The sequence below is a fragment of the Onychostruthus taczanowskii genome, unplaced genomic scaffold (genome assembly GCF_017590055.1).
Source record: "Onychostruthus taczanowskii isolate IOZ18803 unplaced genomic scaffold, ASM1759005v1 scaffold34, whole genome shotgun sequence".
In the NCBI taxonomy this organism is placed as follows: domain Eukaryota; kingdom Metazoa; phylum Chordata; class Aves; order Passeriformes; family Passeridae; genus Onychostruthus; species Onychostruthus taczanowskii.
In genome coordinates this window covers 2,530,866-2,552,250 of record NW_024500794.1, presented here as the reverse complement: position 1 = coordinate 2,552,250, position 21,385 = coordinate 2,530,866, and the positions used below count along the sequence as shown (strand labels likewise).

General features: G+C 41.9%; 1 protein-coding gene across 1 annotated transcript in view; it reads right to left on the bottom strand.

Annotated features, from left to right (window-relative positions):
• The window catches only part of GSK3B (glycogen synthase kinase 3 beta), a 149,294-nt gene that overhangs the window by 7,450 nt on the left and 120,459 nt on the right, over positions 1-21,385 (bottom strand). Inside the window, exons 9-10 of the mRNA XM_041411048.1 lie at positions 11,195-11,381; positions 5,365-5,463 (exon numbers count right to left, since the gene is read on the bottom strand). Of these exons, the coding sequence (XP_041266982.1) occupies positions 5,365-5,463; positions 11,195-11,381 (286 nt within the window). The remainder of the gene's footprint in view (positions 1-5,364; positions 5,464-11,194; positions 11,382-21,385) is intronic.

The window sequence follows — 21,385 nt, the reverse complement described above, 5'->3', positions numbered from 1 at the left end:
TTATACCTAATCTAAACCTACCCTGTTTCAGTGTGAACCCGTTTCCCCTTGTCCTAACACTTGATGGCCTTGTAAAAAGACCCTTTCTGGCCCTCTTGTAGGCCCCCTTTAGGTCCTGGAAGTTTGCTACATGATTTTCCCAGAGCCATCTCTTCTCTGGGCTGAACAGCCACAACTCTCTCAAGGGAAAGGTGCTCCAGGCCCTGATAATCTAATCACCTTCCTCTGGACTTGCTCCAGCAGATTCACATCCTTATGCTGGTGGCCACAGAGCTGGGCACAGCCCTTCAGGTGGGGTGTCACAGACCAGAGCTGAGGGGCATTCAATCACCTCTCCCGACCAAGCTGCTTTTGATGCAGCCCAGGATACATTGGGCTTTCTGGGCTAGAAGTGCACATTGTCAACTCATGTCCAACCTCTCATCAACCAACACCCCCAAATCCTCCTCCTCACGGCTGCTCTCAATCCATTCTCTGCCCAGCCTGTATTTGTGCCTGGGGTGCCCTGACCAAGGGGCAGGACCTTGCTCTTGGTCCTGTTGAACTCAGTGAGTTTTGCACAGGTGCCCCTCAAGCCTTCCAAGGTCCCTGTGGATGGCATCCCTTCCCTCCAGTCTGCCAACATGCCAGCTAGAAATGGGCAGCACTTGCTGAGTCACAAATTAAGTAACACCAACAGTGATAAAAATAGGAAATCAAACAATCAGCAGCATCCAGAAACACAACTGACAACTGGGAAGAGAGGGTGATGCCTATTTGAAAAGGAAATGCTGTAAGGAATGTGTGGGAAGAAAGACAAATCGTCCTGTGGGCAGAGGATGCCAAATGACTGCCCTGGGAGTTTCTGATTCCCTTTCATCTCACCCCAAATTAATTGCATCCCCTTCTTTACAAAGGAATGACCACCACGACAAAAAAAAGCTCACACAACTAAAGCACCAAGGCAGCATGACGACAGTACCAGTGTTACATGGGAAGTTGGTCTTGCAGGAGAGAGACGCCCTCCTACGTGGAGAATTTCCCTGAAGGAGCAATTCCCAAATACCATATGCATGCAGACCAAAAATGACCACCCACAGAAAACAGCAGTGACCCAGCTAGCCAGATAATAGTTTCTACACTTTGAACTCTCACTATGCCTGTTCTAGATTAATTTTCAAGTATGGATAAACTGCAGTTAATGCAATATCTGCTGGCAGTGCCTGATGCGAGCAGTCCAGCTGGATTCTATACTGTTGGCAGAGGATCTCTCTGTATGTGTACAAAAAGTGCTCGTATTTCATTTGCTGAAATGAAACGTGTCTTTTCATCTCAATTTCCTGAAGACGGTAGAGGCTGAAATCATTATCATTACATTGCTACTACACAGAGATAAAATAAAGAGGAGGGGATAGAGCTACTTCATGTAACATATTCTCCTTTTCTGTCATCACTGTAACAGGGGAGTTTCTGAGAAATATATATGCCACATGTTAAAATAAATCAGGTGATGCAGGTCAAGAACATTTTCTTGGGGCTTTTCACAACAATATATACATATATACAGAAGTCCCCTCCGGCTGAGACACAGGGCAGAGCAAGCTCAAGGCTGCCCTGGTTCCTAGCCTGCAAGAAAATGCAGTATTTTAACATTTCAGCTCATTTGTTGACCCTGTTTCAACAGAACATTTGAGGAACAAAGAGGGGCTTATTCCAGCATGGCTTTGCTGAAGCACCAGAAAAAGAGCACAACTGGAGTATAAGGTTTTCTGCACATCCATTTCTCACCATGAAAATCTGTATTTGGGCCTAAGAGAAGGAAATCTAGGCGCTCAGCAATGCTGAGAGAGGACAGAAAAGCCCTGCTGGGGAGCACAGCTAGGAGCTGGCATGCAGCTTTGTGGCACAGGACAGACAAGTGCCCAGCTCAAGGTCAGGGCAGCCTCTTTGTCCTGGGCCACCGCCTGACACCTCTGCCTGTGCAGGCAAAGAAGCGTCATCAGGCCTTAAGTGCTAGCTGCTTCCAAAGTTCTTTCAAACACAGGGCAAAAGCTTCTCTCATCATTATAGAGAACCTCTTCCAACTCAGCTTTTCCCTCTAAGGAGTGCCTCAGCTTTCTTGGAGGGTACATGACACTCCTTAAAAACCTCCTGAAAGGGAAAGACAGGGCTACAGTTCAGACAGTGACAGAGATGCCAGCTCAGACTGAGAAAGCCCATTAGCACTGCTGACAGCATTAGCTGGGTGCATTTGTGATGCTGACAGGCTGTGCTGCTCATCTGAAAAGATACAGAAACAAAGCTACCACCAGCCTGGGAATCCTCACAGGACAGCTGAGGAGACAAGTGGAAGGAGGAGGATAGCCTGGGTTTCATATTGTGCCTGCCTATGGATGTAGAAATCCAGACTCTGAGGAAACCTGGTAAAATGTGCAAGTTTTACTTCTCTTGTCATGGATTCATCCCTGTTCTGAGCTTCTAGAACTCTGAGAGAATTGCTTGCCCACCTTCTCCTGGTTAAGGAATTCAAGTTTTTCAAAATTCCTTCAGTATGACTACCACAAATGCACTAAATCTTATTTCATGGAGCACTGTGGTGTTTTTTAACTACAACACACTGGTAGGTAACACCAGCTCTAATCTGTTTTGTTGCTGAAAGTTCAGGCACACCATTGCATTTGGGATTACATGGGATCAACACAGCAGGATGCCTAAGACGATGACCCCAGAATCCCTGCTGGCACAACTTCCCTGCAGATGGCAATTACGCTCTTCCCATCTGAACGCTGACTAACAGAGAGGTAACTACTACTGCTGCCTGATCCAGGAAGAAAAAGATAGTCACACAAGCAGATATGCATTGCATTCAGCTTGGTCTGCACAATTCCCTCTCAGATGCTGTGGCTGCACAGTTATGAAACCATCCTCTTCCTCCTCTAGCCATCCCCAGGAATATGACTGCACTGGCATTCTTCATCAATGGCCAGCATAATTCACAGAAAGCTAGCACATCATTTCAAACAGGGGCCAACAAATCTCATCCTCCTTTTTTCCTTCCACTTTGCTTTAGACATGCCACTATGTGAGAGTTTCTCATAAATGTTTAGGAGAATTTATGTCAGAGCAGCAAGGCTACATACTCCTACTGCAAAGCCAGGTAGAGCAGGTACAGTTTTTTGCCTCAAGAGAAGAGGAAATTGACAATAAATGTGACTTTTTAACACTGCTTGCTAGAGAGAGGCACAAGTTATGCACTAGTAACGTGAATTACAGTTACATATTTGCTCTTCCCTTTATTGCTTTGAGAGCAACATTTTGCTGCATCATCGTCACTCAGAAAAGCAGTTTCTGAACCTGTACTGCTTGCTCACACAAACATTTTGTAGAGAAGTCTCCTGCCTACCAGGATGCCCTGGTTAGGTGGGAGACTTGTTCCCACACTGCTTTAGCAGTTACTGAGGAACTTAACATTTACTGCTCCGGGAGGTGTAGGGGGTATAGAGAAAGAAGCAACTCCTTGTATGAAAATCTCTTGGTACGTGTAGCATCAGCATGAAAAGCAGAACAGATTAAAAGAACCTCAACAGGACCTAATCCTAAACATCATAACTCTGATGACATTCCCACCACCTGCTGTGAGAAACCCACGTCAGTAAGAAACAACCAACTGCAGAAATCCAAAGCCGTGCAATATTAAACTTCATTTCACAATTTCTTTCCAATCAGCTAGGATATTATTTTTGGTTTTGAACCACAAACAGGAGGACATATCCCAACTCAGTGCAGTGCTTGCAGACAGAAGCTTTAAAAATGTTGACATCAATAATATGGGACGGGTTGGGGTTTTTGTAATTTTTTTTTCTAATACTTCACATTTAGGATTTGGACTAATGCATTTTCTTCCTACACAAGCCATTGAAAAGTGCTGAGTAAAAACAGATTTTTTAACCCCATTAATTCCTCAAGACTTGTGTCTTGGTGGAGAGAACTCCTTAAAGTGCATGAAAGGGATATTAGGTGAAACAATATCTTTCGAAAGGCTTAAAATAATTTTCCATGTTTGTATTTTGTACTTTTTAATCACTTTTATTACTTTATCTGTTTTCTCACTTGTTGTTGAGCAACAGATGCACATAGGAGGCAAACAGAGAACATGACTATTTGCAAAATACTGCCAAGTGTATGAAACAAACATAGTAAATTTGAAAATAGCAGTTTTGCTTTGTCCTAAATTCAGAGTACATAAATGGTACAAGTTGTGCCTTTAATCTACTGCTACTACAATTTCAGAGATAAATCTCATCTTTCAAACCTGGGTGCATCTGTCCCAGAGTATGAAAATTCTCTCTGTACAGCACTGGCTGGACCAAGTGCATCCAGTATCAGGTAACTGTCCAGCACATCAGCCAGCAAATGCTTTCCTGCACATTTCAAGAGCAGCTTTTGAAGCAGGCCTTCTGCTCATCAGCTATCCTGTGCTAAGGAAGTGTCCTGCCCTGCAAAAGGGCTGACAAGCCCTTGTGGGCTGGGGCTGATGTGCATGCAGGACATGTGGAAGCACACCTGTTTTGCAGCCTGCCTTTGGTTGCCCAAGCCCCAAGAAAGGCTCTGGTGTGCTGAATCAGGGCTGACTCAGAGGAAGAATGCCATGTACTGAATCACCTCTGCCACATCCTGCAGCACCTGGGAGTTTCTCTGGGAGTCTCCCAACTGGTATTACCAGGCGTTAAAACTTTCACTGGAAACAGAATACAATATGGAGTGGCTAAAGGCCAACAGTGAGCTTTTAAAAGGTTTCTGACAGAAATCTGAGAGAGCAGAAGACAAATAAAAAACTCACTCAGTGCTGGCCAAAACCCAAAAATATCTGCCTTGTGCCTGAAGATGACACAAGCAAACTCAGTAGGAAGCAACTGCAACTACTAAGATGAGGCAGTGAGCATGCTGACTGAACTCCCTAACTAGACTTTTAGATGCCAATGCCCTTAGGGAAAAATCCTCTCCATCCACACTACACGGAGGCCACATGCTCTGAGCTAGCTGCTTCTTTTCTTTCTAGGCATCACAACTCATTCACCAACTCAGTTTTAATTTCAGGATGGCTGAGAGCACAGAAATGAGGTGCTAACCAATCATGAGAAGGACCAACAAATTAAGCAATCAAATGCAAGTTTGAGTGCCTTGGTTGAGATTTGGGTTGGTGACCACAGCTAGCACACAAATGACCACCTACCAAGACCAAGGTTCAAGTGATACTAAAACAATCCCTTCCTCCCTGTTCACTTTGTGGGCTGAGGTGGCTTGTGGGCCTCAGCAGAGGGAAGGTGGCTGGGCAGCAGGAGGGAGGATGGGGAGGGAGGGAGGCAGGCAGTTGCATGTTCTCACCTGAGGCCGCTGTAGCATTTGTAGGGGTTGAAGCAGCTGCTTGGTTCCGGGCATGAGCAGGGATGAGGATCGAAGCCAGAGATGGGTTACTTGACAGTTCTGGAGGGGAGGTGGAACAAACAGTTAGCTCATCATCCACAAAGTGCTCCACATGCAGGATCAGCTCCTAGGGTTTCCCCCTGTAACGGCACCTCAGGTGAAACATGTGCCCTTACAGCCCAAGGTCACGTTACATTTTCTTCTTTGCCAACCAGCGAGAGGAAACCACAGCGATACTTAGCAAGGCAGTCTCCAGAGTAAGACTGCCAAAACTACAGAGAGTGGTGCAAAGGAGTAATTTCCTAGAGAAAGACAGTGGCTTGGGAGTGAGCAAAGAACCAGCCAAGCCTGTACCTTGTCAATGGCCTGATAATGCTGTTTCCTTCTGAGCACTGGAGAAGGATCCCCTTCTTCACAAGCCCACCTGCAATCAGTCCCAGGGAGAAGGCTGATAACAGTGGCGCTGCTTTGGGCACTGGTTCAGCAAGCAAGCAGCTGCAACAGTTGCTCCAAGAGCTTCAGGGATTAGTTCTTTGGCTCACTCAAGCATCATTTTTTCTCAAGGACCCAGGAACCCAAGACCAATCTCTCACAGCAGTCTCCTTGAGCGAGGCCAAGAAGAGGTAACGTATCCTTTAAAAGGACAGGGAAAGGCAAAGGGAATTGGTCAGCTGGGCAATTTCAATGGACAACAAAATGATGCAATCATTCTGTCTGAAGACATTAACCAGGGAAAATATAGTCATGTCTTTTAGGCTCCAAATCTAATATAGCTTCAGTGTGTATCAGAATGAGAAATAGGCATCTTACAGCCACAACTGTGGGAGGATTAAGGGCAACACGTTGCCAACAAATGACAATCTTCTGGCACCCTTTCAAGAGAATCTAGTGCCTCACAGAAGGTGGGACTGAGCCGAGACAAGACAGGTCCTGTTTGTTTCAGAAACAGGAGTGACTGGCTGTCTCCTGAGAAAGCAACATCCGGTAAAAAGGATGTGAACAGTCGCCTCACGGAAGGAGACTGATGACTTTTGGAGCTCCAGGAGGTCATCTGGAGGAGAAATGAGAACAGGAGAAGAGACAGCTTTTTACGCAAGACCTCCAGATAGCACAGGCTGTACAGAAGCCCAGCCAAATCGTGGCATAGGTTCAGTAAGGCGCTTTTGGACAGTCTCAAATTATTTGGGCTCATTTTTAAGAGGCTATTACTATTTTTTAATGCTAACTTTTAACTCAGGGCCTAAAGGGAGCAGCAGTCCACTTGCTGATTTTTTTTTTTCTCTCTGCTGTACATTAAGTTTCATTACTGCTGGGAGGGCAAGAGGCAGAAGACTCCCCTGATTACAAGCCCTCTTATTACTACACCTTTTAAGATGGTGTTTCAGCACTTATGAATGCAAGCAGGTTGCTACACTACCTGCAACCCATCTAATCTGTCTTGTAATATTCCATTCAGGTCTAAGCAGACCTAGCTAGTCCTTTTAGAAAGCCTCAGTACTCACAGCACTTGTACAAATACAAAATCCTCAATTCAAGTGGAAGAATTCAGAATTCATATATTCATAATGTTATGCAAAATTTGTGAATCTCCATTTTAAATGGAAAAACAAACTGAAGAAACATGAATCCTTATGTGTCAAAGTGGAACACCAGTTATAAACCTATACCTCAATACTATCTTGAGTATTAGCTGCTTTGTGCTAGAAAATGTTGCTCCCTTCGTATTTTTTTTCTGAATCTGTTTCTCAAATCTTTTATTACTGGGAACCTACTCCTTACATTGCTCTTTTGAAAGTTTCTATCACCCCTGAAGTATTTTCTGCTCATTACTCAAAACACCAGGGGGCTGTGATCCAAACAAAAGCAGAACTAAAACAAGGAAACCCCATGACACTTGCTACCTTCTGGTGCTGCATGGTGCCTCGAGGTGCAGCTACAGACTGTCAGTGTTGCTGTAGCCCAAGAACCAGGTGATCAGACAGAACACCACCCCTGCAAGGCCACTTTGACCCCCTTCTCATTCCTCCTCCATCTGATGTTGCCAGAACACCTCCTTTTGTATTGTGGCAATAATAATGGCTTTTTGTTGTGTTTAACGCAGGTGCAACCATTTTTCTGAAGCTACCTTAAGGAACTTTCACAAAGACTAGAAGACTAATCCTTTTCCCTTCTCAAACCTCACATTATCTTTCTTGATATGAAGTTTCTTAAATTCAGCATACTCTGAATGTCTTGAACTTAAGAGAAACAGGCCAATTCAGAGGAGATATAAACAAAGTAAAGCAGACTCTTTTGGTTGAAGTTTAATTGCAGCTTTGCTTGACAACTTGTCTGAATTTTTGCTAAAATGTATTTTTGCACCTAACCCATCTCTAAGGATGAGACATGGCAATACTGAGGAGAAAGACTGACCTGTGATTATCTGCAGTCTACAAAATACTGCGAATCTTTGTCCTTAGTGATTTCCCCCACAGTATTTGGGCAGGGTGTTCAACTGTAGCCTGATTATGGAAACCAAATGTGCAACTCAAGGCAGGGTAAATTATAACCAGTACAGCTGCAAGAAGCTATTGTGGTCAAGGCAATCCAGACAAAAGTTTTCAGTATCATGATGTGAACACAGCAGTTATCACAATTCATTTATGAGACCCAACTCCCACCCACATCACCTGGAAGAACACCTTTGGCTTTCTGCTGATCAAATTATACCATTTGCAGCCACTTAAGATCTCCAAGAAGGAGCAGGAATGAAAATGTCCAGTTTTACTAGAAGACCAGATCACCTTCATTCTCCAAACACAAGAAAATGCCTGGTATTGGGAAACAGCACAGTGTTCTTCTTCAGTATTATTTTACTTGATATATCAACACTCCAAGAATTCCCTCGAAAAATTATTCTTCTACCATGGGTTTGTTTTTTTTTTTTGTCACAACAACAAACTTTCCGTTATACTTTACATTATATCTACACATAAACATATACATATATAATCTCTCTAAATAAAAAAAAAAAAGGGGGGTCACAGGCTAGGGTCATTAAAAATATAAACAAACAAAAATCCCAATGCACTCCCCTTCAATAAAAAAGCAATTTATCTTTGAGAAGCATGATAACCATTTCTAAGTGCTGAATCACTGAAAGAATTTTACAGTCTTCAGTGGCCAACATGGAGTGACATTAACTTTTGTGACGTAGCACAACTGCTGACATGTTACAAGTAGTTTAGGAAAATGGCAGTCATTTCACAGACTATTTGAAAATTTGGCTTCTAAGAGAAAAATTGCTTTTTGTCTTACAGATCTAAAAGCCTAACTGAATTGCAGCTCTGGGCTAGTAGAGATACTTCCTTAGCCAAAAGAACTTTTTCAAAACCCAATTAGCATATAATGCTAATTTAAACAAATTAAGAGAAACTTACAGGCAAGACATTACAAATGGCCAGACAATGGTCTCTTCAACTGATTTATTCTCTAAGATAAACACCCACACGCCCCACAACTACAGCTGGCTGCCAAAGAACATGATCTTGATCTTTCATATACCCTCACTGCTCTTTTTCTAGACTCTATCTGAGCAGCATCAGTGCCCAGGTCAGCAGATTTGGTATGATGCTTGATTTATTTTTGAAAATCAGTCCAATGCCTTAATGGTCAGATTTATCTTGTCATTTCTAACAGTTTTGCCTTCAAGCCCTCTGCAGTCACCTCCTACTTCATGGGTTTCAGGCAACTGGATACAGCCAAATCAAACACTTCTAGAACTTAATATTGCCTGTTGAAAACAAATTCTATTTAAAACAAAATTGTCTTTCATTACTTTTTAAATTAGCACAGATGACTTAACATGACTCATTATCCATCTAACAATCTGTTTCCCAGTTGGGATTTCAGCTCTGGAGCAGCCAATTTGATGGAACCGTGCACAGTTAATATCACAGAACAAGGACTGAACAGCAGTCACAGAAGGACCAAAAGCTTCTTGTATATCTTGAGTTCATAGTCAGGACTGGTGTACATTTATCAGCCACAAAGGTCTTCAAGTCACTGTGCTAAGCAATGTACTGAGGTATTTAAAAATAACTCTGGTTTGGGTTTTTTTTGAGTTTGACTGGTCACCTGCTCTAACAGAGCTTGTTTGGAAATGCATTACTGATCTGCCCCTGTCCTGCCTTCCCCTTATTCATGGTAAACTGGCATCTGTAGATGACAGAAATTTGCTTTTTTTATCTTAAGAAAATTGCTCCACACGAACTGTTTTCTCTTACCATTGCCAGGAGTCACTTTGTGAAGGAGGGCACATGAGCTCCTTAGAATGGCAAAAGAGGAGCTTTAAACTTGCTGGAGCATTAGGGTAGCTTATCCAGCAGCTTCTACACTATCTGAGGGGAACCAGGGACACACTCCCAAATACATATATCTGTTTTTCCTCTAAGAAAAACATTTTGAATTGACTCACTATAGAGCTTTCCAACTCTTTTTAAAAACCTTCTTTTTAAAAACCTTGTTTTCATGTAGTAGGTAAGTGCGATCTTAATGTCATCATGAAACAATTAATCAATACTTTCAAAAAGAACAGGGGTGAATCTGTATTTAAGATACTGGGATCAAAACTATTTTAGCTACTGAAGATGGCCTTAAAGGGGCAGAACAAAAGGCAACCCAGGAGTACAAGGAAGCACCTGTAACATAACTACTGAATTTCTAACAACAGATATAGAAATCAGCACAGAGGACAGTGATCTGGAAACACAAGCTATTTGTGCTATACTTGACCACTTCAATGTGTTTATGATTCATAAATGGCCCTTTTTTTTTTTTAAATAAAAAGGCTCCACAAGTGGAAGGAGAGAGCTGTTTCACATTTTGGCTGAGGGGCATGGCATGCACTAAAGAGTCTGAAAAATGACATTGATGCTAAATGAGCCAAAAGGTGTTTTTTAAATTTTCAACAGAAAATGCATACAGAACTATTCTTGCTCAAAGAGTGAGAATTGGCAGCTAATCACTTAAAGAAAAATAACAGAAAAAGTGCTCCAAAATTAATTACAAACATATTTGTATGCCATACTTCTCACATGTTCTGTCTTGGCAGGCAAAACTATTCTGGGGAGGTATCAGTTTTACATTTCTGACTTCTGTAGAAAAAAAATAGATGAATGGTTTTAAAATCTGATACCAGCCTAGCTTCAAATAAGAAAGTTAGTTGTACATTTATTTTTACAGTTGCTAAATGACTGAGTCAGTGTAATGCCAGATGAACTGTACAGCATATAAAATCTGGGCAGTAAAGCACCTGTATTTATCTTGCATCCAGAACCAAAATGGGCAGCAACACCACAAAACTCCCTGCCAAACCTAACATGCATTATTACTTGGCTACGGTGTTTCAGGTAAGAAGCAGCAGGACCATCTCCAAATAATGTTCTCACCTGCATGGTCCACTGACTGTGATATTTCACACAAAGCCACCAGCCCAGTTGCAGACTCTGACCTATCCATACGTACTCTGCAGACACATGCTATAAGCATGTAATCCCTCCTGATGCAATCCAGTAACAACCATCCTCAGGACCTCAGCACAACTGAATTGGAGGAACCAAGACTCTGAAAATCCTGTAACTTCAAGACTCTCTCATCTCCTTTTGATAAGTACAGCTGGTTATGCAACTACTTAATAAACTTAGTACTACTCAGAGATTTTTACTTCCAAGGCAATAACACCTGCACTACAACCAACGTTTATCCCACTGCTTCCTCCTACAGAAGGGATGCTTCAATGCTCTCAGGCTACCTTGAGTGGTGAAATTGAAGAGTGCAGGTTTATCTCGCCCGTTTGGTAACTTGACGTTTGGGTCCCGTAGTTCATCGAAGAAAGAGTGCGCGCAGGCCTCCAGGGGAGTCAGGCGGGCGGTGGGGGTGTACTCCAGCAGGCGGCTACATAGCGCAATCGCTTCGGGGGGAGTGCGGGGCCGGAAGACCTGCGGGGACAACAAGGAAACAAGCAAGGAGAAACATGTTGTCTGGCTAGGTCTCGTCTCTTTGTTGACCAGAAGCAAGTCAGAGCAATTAAACCTCTCATTGCCCAGCAAGCTGGAACAAAGTTGTGGTTTGCGCTAATCAAAGTCCTGCAGTAAGTGTGGGAAAATCCATTCCTGGGGTTGAGAAAGGGTTAATTGCAACGCCTTGCACGAGAGTGAAGGTGCAATGCCAGCAAGAGACTTCATGAGAGCGCACTCAGAAAAACAACTTTGAGAATGAAGGGGAAACTCATTCAAAAATCATGACAAACACACACAGGTGCTACCAGCCATGCATATGGGGTGGAGTGAAGGTGGGGAAGGAGGTTCAAAATGAGCAGGATTCACTGAATGTAAAAATATAACACAGCCCCGCTACGGTTCTGGGTTGGGGTTCCTCTGGCTAGTGAAAGAAGTCTTACTAACATGGACTTTTGCAGGCAGGCAGGTCAGACTGTTGCTATGGAGGCTGCTGTTCAGCTTTTGGAGAACAACAAGGAAAGCACGGGTGGGGTGCAGGAAATGTCTAGCTCCAATTTGCAAGTTACTCCTTCTGTGACCTTATTCTGGCAAGCTACTCCCGTAAGTTTATAGGGATAATTCCTGCACATTTGGTATTTATAAGGACAGCTGAAAATTGTGTCAAAAAAACCCAACTATTTTAGTCTAACAGATTTCACTTTGAGTGATTACAAAAAGCAGTTCTACACTGCAGCTTTGTTTTAAGCCTCTAAGAATCATTCTACCCACTGCTAACCACACTCTCCATATTCCTTTCTCATTCCATTATAAGCAAAATAGGAGTTAATCATGTACATGACCTGGATGGCCTCCTCAAGCACTTGTCTCTTGCTATGCTGCAGGTAAAATGCAGTCTGGGGTAAAGGGAGTAGGGTGGGTGCAAGTGTTAAGTTCTGATTTCAGCATTTTTGGTAACAATTGGGATAATGCAAAATGCCTTTGCAGCAGTGCAGGTGAACTCAAGCCACACAACACCAAGGAGAGGGAAAAAAAAAAATTTAAAAATCATCAGTGCGTGACATGCTAGTTAATCACAGACGAAAAACTTGCACAGGCACTCCTTTAGGAGGTTTTAAACCAGGCATATATGCTCTCTTGAATGAGAAGCCAACACAAAAGCAAAGTTTTGCAGGGATTGAAACTTCCTGCCCTTGGTACCCAGCTGGGCCAGCAGCACTGGGTTTGCTGCAGTGTGTGCTGTGCTAACTTGAGTGGCACGGAATCCTGACTAGGTGAAGTCAGGGAACCATGTACAGGAAGACCTGACTTTATTCCTACTACCAGGTCATTGCAAAACAAACTGCAAAAGTTTTCACACGAGGCCTGTAATGACAAAAAAAGAGGCTTTAGCTGAACACTGCTGGCAGAGAACCTGTACTGACCACTGTGTTACTGAAAAGGCAGCAGAAGCTGCTTTGTGCCCGCTGCTTGTGACCACAGCACACACAGGATGCAATTATTACTCCCAAGTCACAGCCTGACCAGAACAAAATCCAAGAGTGTCTCCAGTTTAAAAAAAAAAAGCCTTCTGGCTTCCCCCCACCTCCACACAGTAAGTAGCACAAATGTGTATGTCTTGAGGTAAACCCACAGAAGTGAAATTGTTCTGTATTGAATGAGAGGTAAAATTACTGAGGTCTCCCTCATGCACCTTCACAGTAATATTTTAACAAGTTTGATTTACCACAGCTTGCAACTTTAGTACTTCACTCTTAGCTGTGTTTTTCTCCTCAGTACAGCTCACATATAAGCCACTATACAGATTTTAAAAAGAAAACTATTTTATTTCCTTAAGGCAAAGATGACAAGCTCTTGTATTGAGAAAATTAGTAGGCAGACAGTCACAAATGTGACATATGTAAAAGGAGTACTTGCTTGTCCACTCAAACTCTTAATTTTCAAGTCCTTGAAACCCTAACATGTTTCCTAAACCCTGTTATGAACTACTCAGCCTGCTTTTGGATCTGGAATTACTTATTTGGGGTAGGCAGTTCCCAAAGTCTGCCCTAACTGCTTCAAACTAGGAAGGGGGGGAAAAAAATATATGCTAGGAGGGCTCACATAGCCTTCCCCTGCAACAAGTGGTGACTAACACATGAAACAAGTTACAGGTCTGTGCCCACCTCATCTGTATCAGCTTTCACCCGATTGCTGCCTCAATGATGTAGTTTGAACTCAATTATTCCACTTCTAGCATTTGTCTCCTTTTTTTTCAAGGCTAGGCCTAGTAATTTGAAAAAATATTTAAGTACATACCCGTACTCCTGAGGTGAAATGTCCTGTTCCTGACGAGTCCTAAAGATGATAATGCAGTGAAATAATCCAAACAGGGGGAGTCAATCCAAAAGAGAATAGTCCAGCAAGGAAAAATATAGCCAATATTATAAGAAATCCATGGTGTGGGGGACATAGTAAATGTTTATACAATTAGAAACTTTAAACATCAGTCTCCATAGCAGCAAGTCCAACTTCACCACAGTGTATGCCAAAAAATCGATTGTGCAATGGTGAGGCATAGTATAGAAACATTTCTGTATGAAATTTATGTTCCAATGCCAGTGCATTTACTAAAAAAATAAAAAAAATTGAAATCAAAACTCTAACTTGAACTAAAAGGGTAATTGAAATTGCCATAACAAGGAATTTTCAGTCCTCGGTCCTGGATATAAATGTCCACAGAACCAAGTGGCCAGATTAGTTTCTCTCCAAAGGTGCATCCCACTTGTAAATCTGTCCCAGACACACAATGTAAACTTTTGGACAGTTTTTGGGTTTTTTCTCAAAAAACCCCCTAGTAATTTGTAATTTGTGCAGAAAACGAAGTAAAAATCTGAGATCTACGCTTTAAATTTGGATACTTTTAATTTGTGTGCACTACGAGTACCTCAGGCCGCCGCGGATTATTCTCCATTTTGGATTGACTTCCCCCTCCACTGGATTTTGTTTGCTGGCATTATCTCTTTAGGATTCTTCAGGAACTGGACGTACCACCTCAGGAGTGCGGGTATGGACTAAATTTCTCTCTACTGCGGGTTTATTCCCCCTCATACCCGTCGCACCCATTACTTAAGAAATTTTTTTCTCCTCAATTTGTCCCCTCCCACCTCCCTTCTGAATAACACCCTAAGAAATAAAAGCAAAGCCCTCTACGGTCTTTTAGCTCTTCCCATTCAGCAAAGTTTCCCCGGGAAAGCTGCCCAATTCACCCACCGAGAACTACAAGAGCAGCTGCCACCCACGGCAATGGCTACGCCAGCACTTCCATGCCACGGGGCACCGATGCCAAGGCAATGCTGGGCTGATGCCCCGTGGTGGGAAGGGGCGGGAGGATGGACAGACAGTGGGACTTGTGAGCCGTGAAGCCCCTTGTACATATGTCTCAGCAGGAGTCTCTGTAGTTCTCAGTGAGGGAATCAATTTAGTAAATAATCCGCGGATTATTTTTAGTCTGCGGACTAAAATTTAGTGCACGGACTAAAATCCGGCCCATCGGAGCAAAGTCTGTCTCGGTCTAAAATACATTTGGGTGAAAGCAAAAGAAAAACAAAAAGAAAAGAAAAAAAAAAGGAAAGAAAAAAGAGAAAGGAAAAAAAAAGGAATAAAAGCTAAGTGCACAAAGTGTTTGGGTAGACTAACATTTAGTATGCAGACTAAATACGGCCGGGCAAAAGGCACAGCAAGTCCACAAACAAAATCAAAACCAAAAATAAAACACTGACAGGAACTTTTAAAGCAATCAAATACTACCCCACCGGCGCAGCAATTCATTTTTCTAAAATGAAACAAGACCTTGTGTAAGGCTATTTGTCCACAGGAGGGACCGAAGGCTCAAGTTTTCATTTTAAAAAATGAACCTGTTTTGGAGATAAACAAATGCAAAAAAAACGCTTTACATACAATAGTCTTCAAGAAAAATTTGCACTTGAATAACTCAAAACCTCTTGTTTCTGCAAAGCAAATGAATTTCAGGCTGAGACCCAGGTTGCTGTTTTTTCTTTGGGGTTTTTTTTGAATGAGTTACAAAAATCTCTGGATGATCATGTCAAATGGAAATGCTGACTCATCCAAAGCCACAGCTTTTGGTGCTTTTGTTGGTTTTCCCCTCCCCACTTCAGATGCCAATAAATCTATACCTCACCAAAAAGCTGAGGGACCAGTGCGAGTTGTTTCTGTGTTCAGGCATGCTAGTGATGCTCAAATACCGACAGACCACAAGAGCGAGCCAGCAAGGCCTGACACACTCCTCTCTCCTTCTTAAGTTGAACTGCTATCAATGCAAATTTTTTTATGTTACTCCCCCTTCATTTTTCTGGAACTACCACCTTCTTCAACGTTTCAGGCTTAAGTGCCCCTGGTGTACTACACAGCTCTCATCCCCAAGAGACTTCAATTCAGATGAAGGCTTTGTGCACTAGCAGAGCAGTCACATTTATCTTACTAATTGGAAATAGTTCCTACCCGTGTAGCGGAGTTTACGCCCTTTCTGAATTTTATTTTTCTGCAGATATGGAAAGATGAAACAAAATGATGGAAAGCACAGAATTCTCCTATTTCACTTCACTCACATCAGCATTCAGCTCTCAAATAAAACCACATGGGGCAAGAGCTAAGTATTGTTTTAACAGAATGGTTGCTCTGACTTTCAATTCATTGACATTCCTCAAACAAACTTTCCATGCACCACACGAGCTCCATCGTCTTGGTGTAATTAAGCTCCAAAGCCAAAGCTTCACAATGTGACACCAAGGTGCTCTTCTAGCCAGTGTGTATTAAAAGACATGATTTCATGCCATCAACCACTGTGCATCTTGCATGCAGATTGTGAATACTTGCCCGCATGCTGTGCTACCTAAGAGAGCAGAGGCTTAGGAAAATGACATCTGTTGCTAACGCATCAAGTTTGTGACACCATGGTTAAAAATTTCCTCACCAGCTTCAGACTCACACACTTTGCCAAGAACCACCCACACCACCGATTCAAGGCTGACAGTCTGTGCACATCCTTTCGGCTTGTAAGCACATTTTTTATTGCATATGAACATTAGGTAAGAGAGAAAGCTCCTCCCTTCCACCAAAAGCTTGTACTGTTTACAAGCCAAGTCATCAATGTAGAACACAACCCTCAAATCAACTTTTAAAAAATGCTATCATACAATACAATTACTATGAAGCAGCATTTTGATCACACAAGTTTAACACAATAAGGCTCATGAGAAACACAACACATTTACAAACAAAGGAAGAGGGAAGAGACACACTCAAGACAGCAATGTATGCACTGAGCTCTACCTGGCACAAAAAACCCCAAGGCTGCATCTGAAGCTCTTGGGACTAGTCTTGTTTCAAAAACCTGAGAATTTCAACATGGGATTTCTGAAATATGCCATTTGGCTATTTTGAAGCGTGTAAAACTCACGTAATAAAAAAAGGAGGTTAAAAGATGTCCACAAAAGAGGCACTGGTGTTGGGAGATATTTTAAAATATATATAAGCCCCACCAATTTCCTTCTCTGATTAAATCTCTCTGTTTTTTCTAAAAGCACGTCAGAAACAGTAAATGCCTGATTAGTCAAGAATTCCTATCTGATGGCACTTAGACAGGGGAAAATGAAGTAAAGACAGAAGGGTTAAGTGGCTTACAAATGAGCCAACACAGAACTGGGAACAGGACCAGGAACCTGTCTTCAAAGCTACTTCTTGTTGAGACCACACACTTTTTACTGGGCTCCTTCCATTGAGGACCCTGTGGAGACGGAACGAGCTCGCGTTTATTACCCAGTGCATGTGCTCTGCTTCTGTCGAGCTCCAAAGGAAAGCAACAAAGCTAAGAGGAAAAAAAACAGCTCCCCTTCTCTTGAGAGAGAACCCCAAAAAATGTACCTCAGTGCTCTCAACCTTGCTGGGAGAGCTGCTACGAATAGCCTAGACAGATGTGTTACAGTGGCATGGCTAAACAGATGGTACACTGCAGAAGACATGTTAAACTTAGCATTTGATTTCCATAGTCACTGATGGAAATCCTTTCTTAATGTTACATTAGTGCTCATTCATTTACTGCTAAGCAGTACTTTCTTTACTGCATACGAATTGGGCAGAGGCAGGGCAATTTACCACCCAGCAAACCTGGTTTCTTTTCTCAGTAGGAGATTTACACTGTCAAAAATCATTGCTGCTGCAAAAGGAGCTGGCAAATATGAAATTGCCAGAAAAGCTTTTTTATTTTTCTTTTTAGTTAGCCTCAAGAAGAGCTGTTTTCACTCTCTGCTTTTAAGTCATTACACATCAAGCAAAAAATAGAGCTGTACTCTTTAGAAAAAGGTCAGGGCACAGTTTCACAACAGGCACAAATCAAATCCAGTTCATGCTGGAAATGAGAGTTTTGCCCTTTTGGACATGCCGGTCTGCCATGGTCCCTTGTCCCAACATCTGCAGTCTGGGCAGAATGGTTGGTAAGATAAAGGAAATTGATCCAAATCCTGAACATGTGTTGTTCAAGAGGTTTTTACCACCGTGCAAAGCAGAACGCATTTCAGGAATATGCAGGTGGGAGGTGGAGAGCTGACCCGGCTCCATTATGAGCTTAATGCCAATAATGGAACTGCAACCAAAGAAACATCTCATCCTCACTCTATCTTTGTTCCTCTACAAAAGAGCAGACTAAAATTTTAGAAAGAAGAGTTTTCATTTTCATCTTGAACCCAAATCCAAGTCCACTTACAAGATTTCTGACAAAAGAGTTTTCGCTTTCTTCTGTCATCAGTTATAATTAGAAGTGACAAAATGAGCTGTCTGTTTATCCATTTGACTGTTTGGTATTCTTCCTTGAATCTACAGTATGAGCAGTCACTTTGGAAGCATTACAAGCAAAACAATCTGCTTATAAACTAGACAAGAACAAGGAAAGCAGGAGTAGGACAGGATGAAGACATGAAACCAGTTCTGGAGGGTGGAAAAACACGTTCATGAGAGAGACCAGAGTCTACATCCCAGTCCCAGAGTGTGGGGAAGATAACAGGACTGTCTGCTACAAGCACAGAATTATTCAACATTCAAGGTACAGTGATTAGTATTGGAAAAACATACAGAACACACATGTACACAAGAGGATATAAAGACTAAAATATTAGTAAAGTATTTTACAGTATTAGCATAAATTACTTCATAATATAGGCAGAAATATGAATTCTAAAGTCTATATCCAAAGCCACTCTTTAGCACAACCAAATGTGGTTCTGCACAACTTCAGCTGCAGCCAGAATTGGCCAATAGTTTTGGAGAAGTGCCAGAAAGGATGAGCTGGAGTCTGAAGTCCCATCTTAGGCACTATTTTCCTATGCTATAACTATATGGCTTAAACACATAGACAAAAAAACCCCACCCTGAACAGTACCAACAAAGAAAAAGCCCCTAAAACTAAAAGGGAGTGCTTACGAAGTTGGCAGGGATCCTGCCCAAATCTCCCACAAGTTTATTGTTAAGGCAAAGTAATGTAGAGAAAAGTCCTCATATTTACGCATGAGAGTACACAACAGAGGGGCAGAGATGCTCAAAACTAATCTAAACAAGAGACAATTTTTCTTCCTGTCTCTTCCACTGTCAGGCAAATGACTCCTGTCTTTTTCCAACTCAACACTTACTTGGAAATTATTACTCAGATGCCAGCTAAGTATAGATTTGGGGACGGTCAATAAAGCCATTATCTCGAGTACACTTGAATTTATCTCACCAAAAGTATATTTTAAAAGTGCCTGCATATTTGAAAAATCTTGCAAGTACTTTCAGAACAGGAGAAACAAAAGCAACCAAATCACAGCACACTGAAGAGACTCACTTTCCATTTTTAAGAGCTGCCTGCAGTAGAAACTGTTTCCATGTCTATACAATGGAGACAAGGCAGAGGTTATGATTAAGTAAAGACAACTGCCTTTGCTGTTATAACTTGTATTGTTCTGCCATCATGAAGCATGGGCATATATATGCATATATATCTTTCATTGTCCTGACATTAAATTTGCAAACATGTGGCAGTATCCTTGGGTGGGGAAAAGAAAAAATCCAAGAGAATAATTTTCCCTACACAGCAAGGGCCTAAACTACATAATTCTATTACATTTGCTACAATCTTGATAAGATCATTTACTAGCTAAATGCAAGAGGAAAGGCAGGCTGTCACAGTTGGACATTTTATATATTTCTGGAAGTTATCACAGCACTGCCTTTGTTTTTCATTACTGCAGGGATCTGAGACCTAAAGGTAGCATCTGAGTAATGCCAGAATAAAGGGCAGCTGTAAGGAGCCATGGGTAAGTAACACCAATCTACCACAAGCTTATGAAGAATGCCTTTAGACCTTTTGTTGGCCATCCCACTGTCCCTGCCCCCTTCCAAAAGGGCCAAAAGATTCACAGAAAACTGATCACCAGAGCTGAACTTCAACAGCCCTGTGATTTACAGTCTTGCACTTGATCCTGGATTTCCTCTTTGGCTTTTCAGTCACAGAGTTACATGGTATAGATGAAGCTTAGTCAGAAGAACAGAAACAAGTATAAAGATTAGTAGCACAGATCAGACTGCACTTCTGAGAAGAAAGAAGGCTCAAGGAGTCAAGGTGGCTGAAAGACAAGCAAAAATATGACCCAGTAAAAACAACAGCAGCAAATCTCCAGAAAGGGTAGGAACTTTTATTTTATGAGCTGACATCATTGGAAAAAATGGACCGGTTTTCCAACCCAAGATATACCCGAAGACATGACTGTGTGTTTAAAAGCCTACCTATTATTTTCTCTGACTGTTCTAAGTCAGCCATATTCACACCCCTGCAAAACACTGCTTCTCTTAAAACAGAATACCACTTACTTCACAGACCAAAGCAGAAAGGCTTAGGATGCACCTCCAAGAATACAAAATATTCTGTACAAATGAAAATAAAGGGAGGTTTGGATGAAAAGAACATTTAAGTTACTATACACAACTGGTATTCTGAAAAGGAACCCCCCTGTTAAAGAACGAAAATGTCTTGGATTCCTCCTGTTGAGGCTGGGGTTGTAGGGATAGGTGACAGAGGAAAAGAAGAGGGAAGCTCTGTTTCTGAAGAATGGTTTGAGAGATTCCTGGAAAGTTCAGGTTCTCTTTTTTTTGGCTAGCCAGGGATGTGTTGAACTTCCATCATTAGGTGCCTCTTGCATGTAAACTGGTATAAAAACACACACACATGCTTGGCCAATACAAAACTATACTGGAGATGAGAGAGAGGCCTCTGTAAGTTTTAGAAGGGGAGATTCCTACTCTGAAGTTACAAATTTACTTCATTCTCAAATTATGAACAAATTGAAAAATCAGTCTGAGAACAGTTTGCACTGCAAATTCATACTATTGCTGCAGCATAGAAAAGTACTTTTTAGAGTGTTAGTTAGATTTCTCTCATAATTTAAGAAGGAAGGTGTCAATACTGTGTTAGGATAATATCAATCCATTTCTACTGAAAAGCCTAAGATTCATCTATGAAGTTAGGACTCAAACATCTGTAAAACTTGGGCTCAAAATTCCAATTTTAGCCCAAAATGTATTGAATCTGAGAAACAATATTCCTTCATTTGTCTGTCTTCAGAGTTAAACATTTTCTCTGTCTCTTTAAAAACCCAGAATATATTACATTGCACTATAGCACCAGCCACCATTCTTCTTCACAAGTAGGTAACAGCAAGTGTAAGCAGATTATACATCATCACATCAATACTGAGTAGGAAAGTAACATATCTGTGCCTCCCAGAAATGCCTAACAGAGCAGACCAGAACCAGATACATCCTATTCAAGTCAGCACCACAGAATTTCAGATGCAACCTACAGATACTACAGCTTCCAAAGAAAATTCTTAATTACCATCTATGCACACTTTTGCAGACCAAGGAAGTCCCCTGAAAGCAAGACCTTATTTTTGTATAGA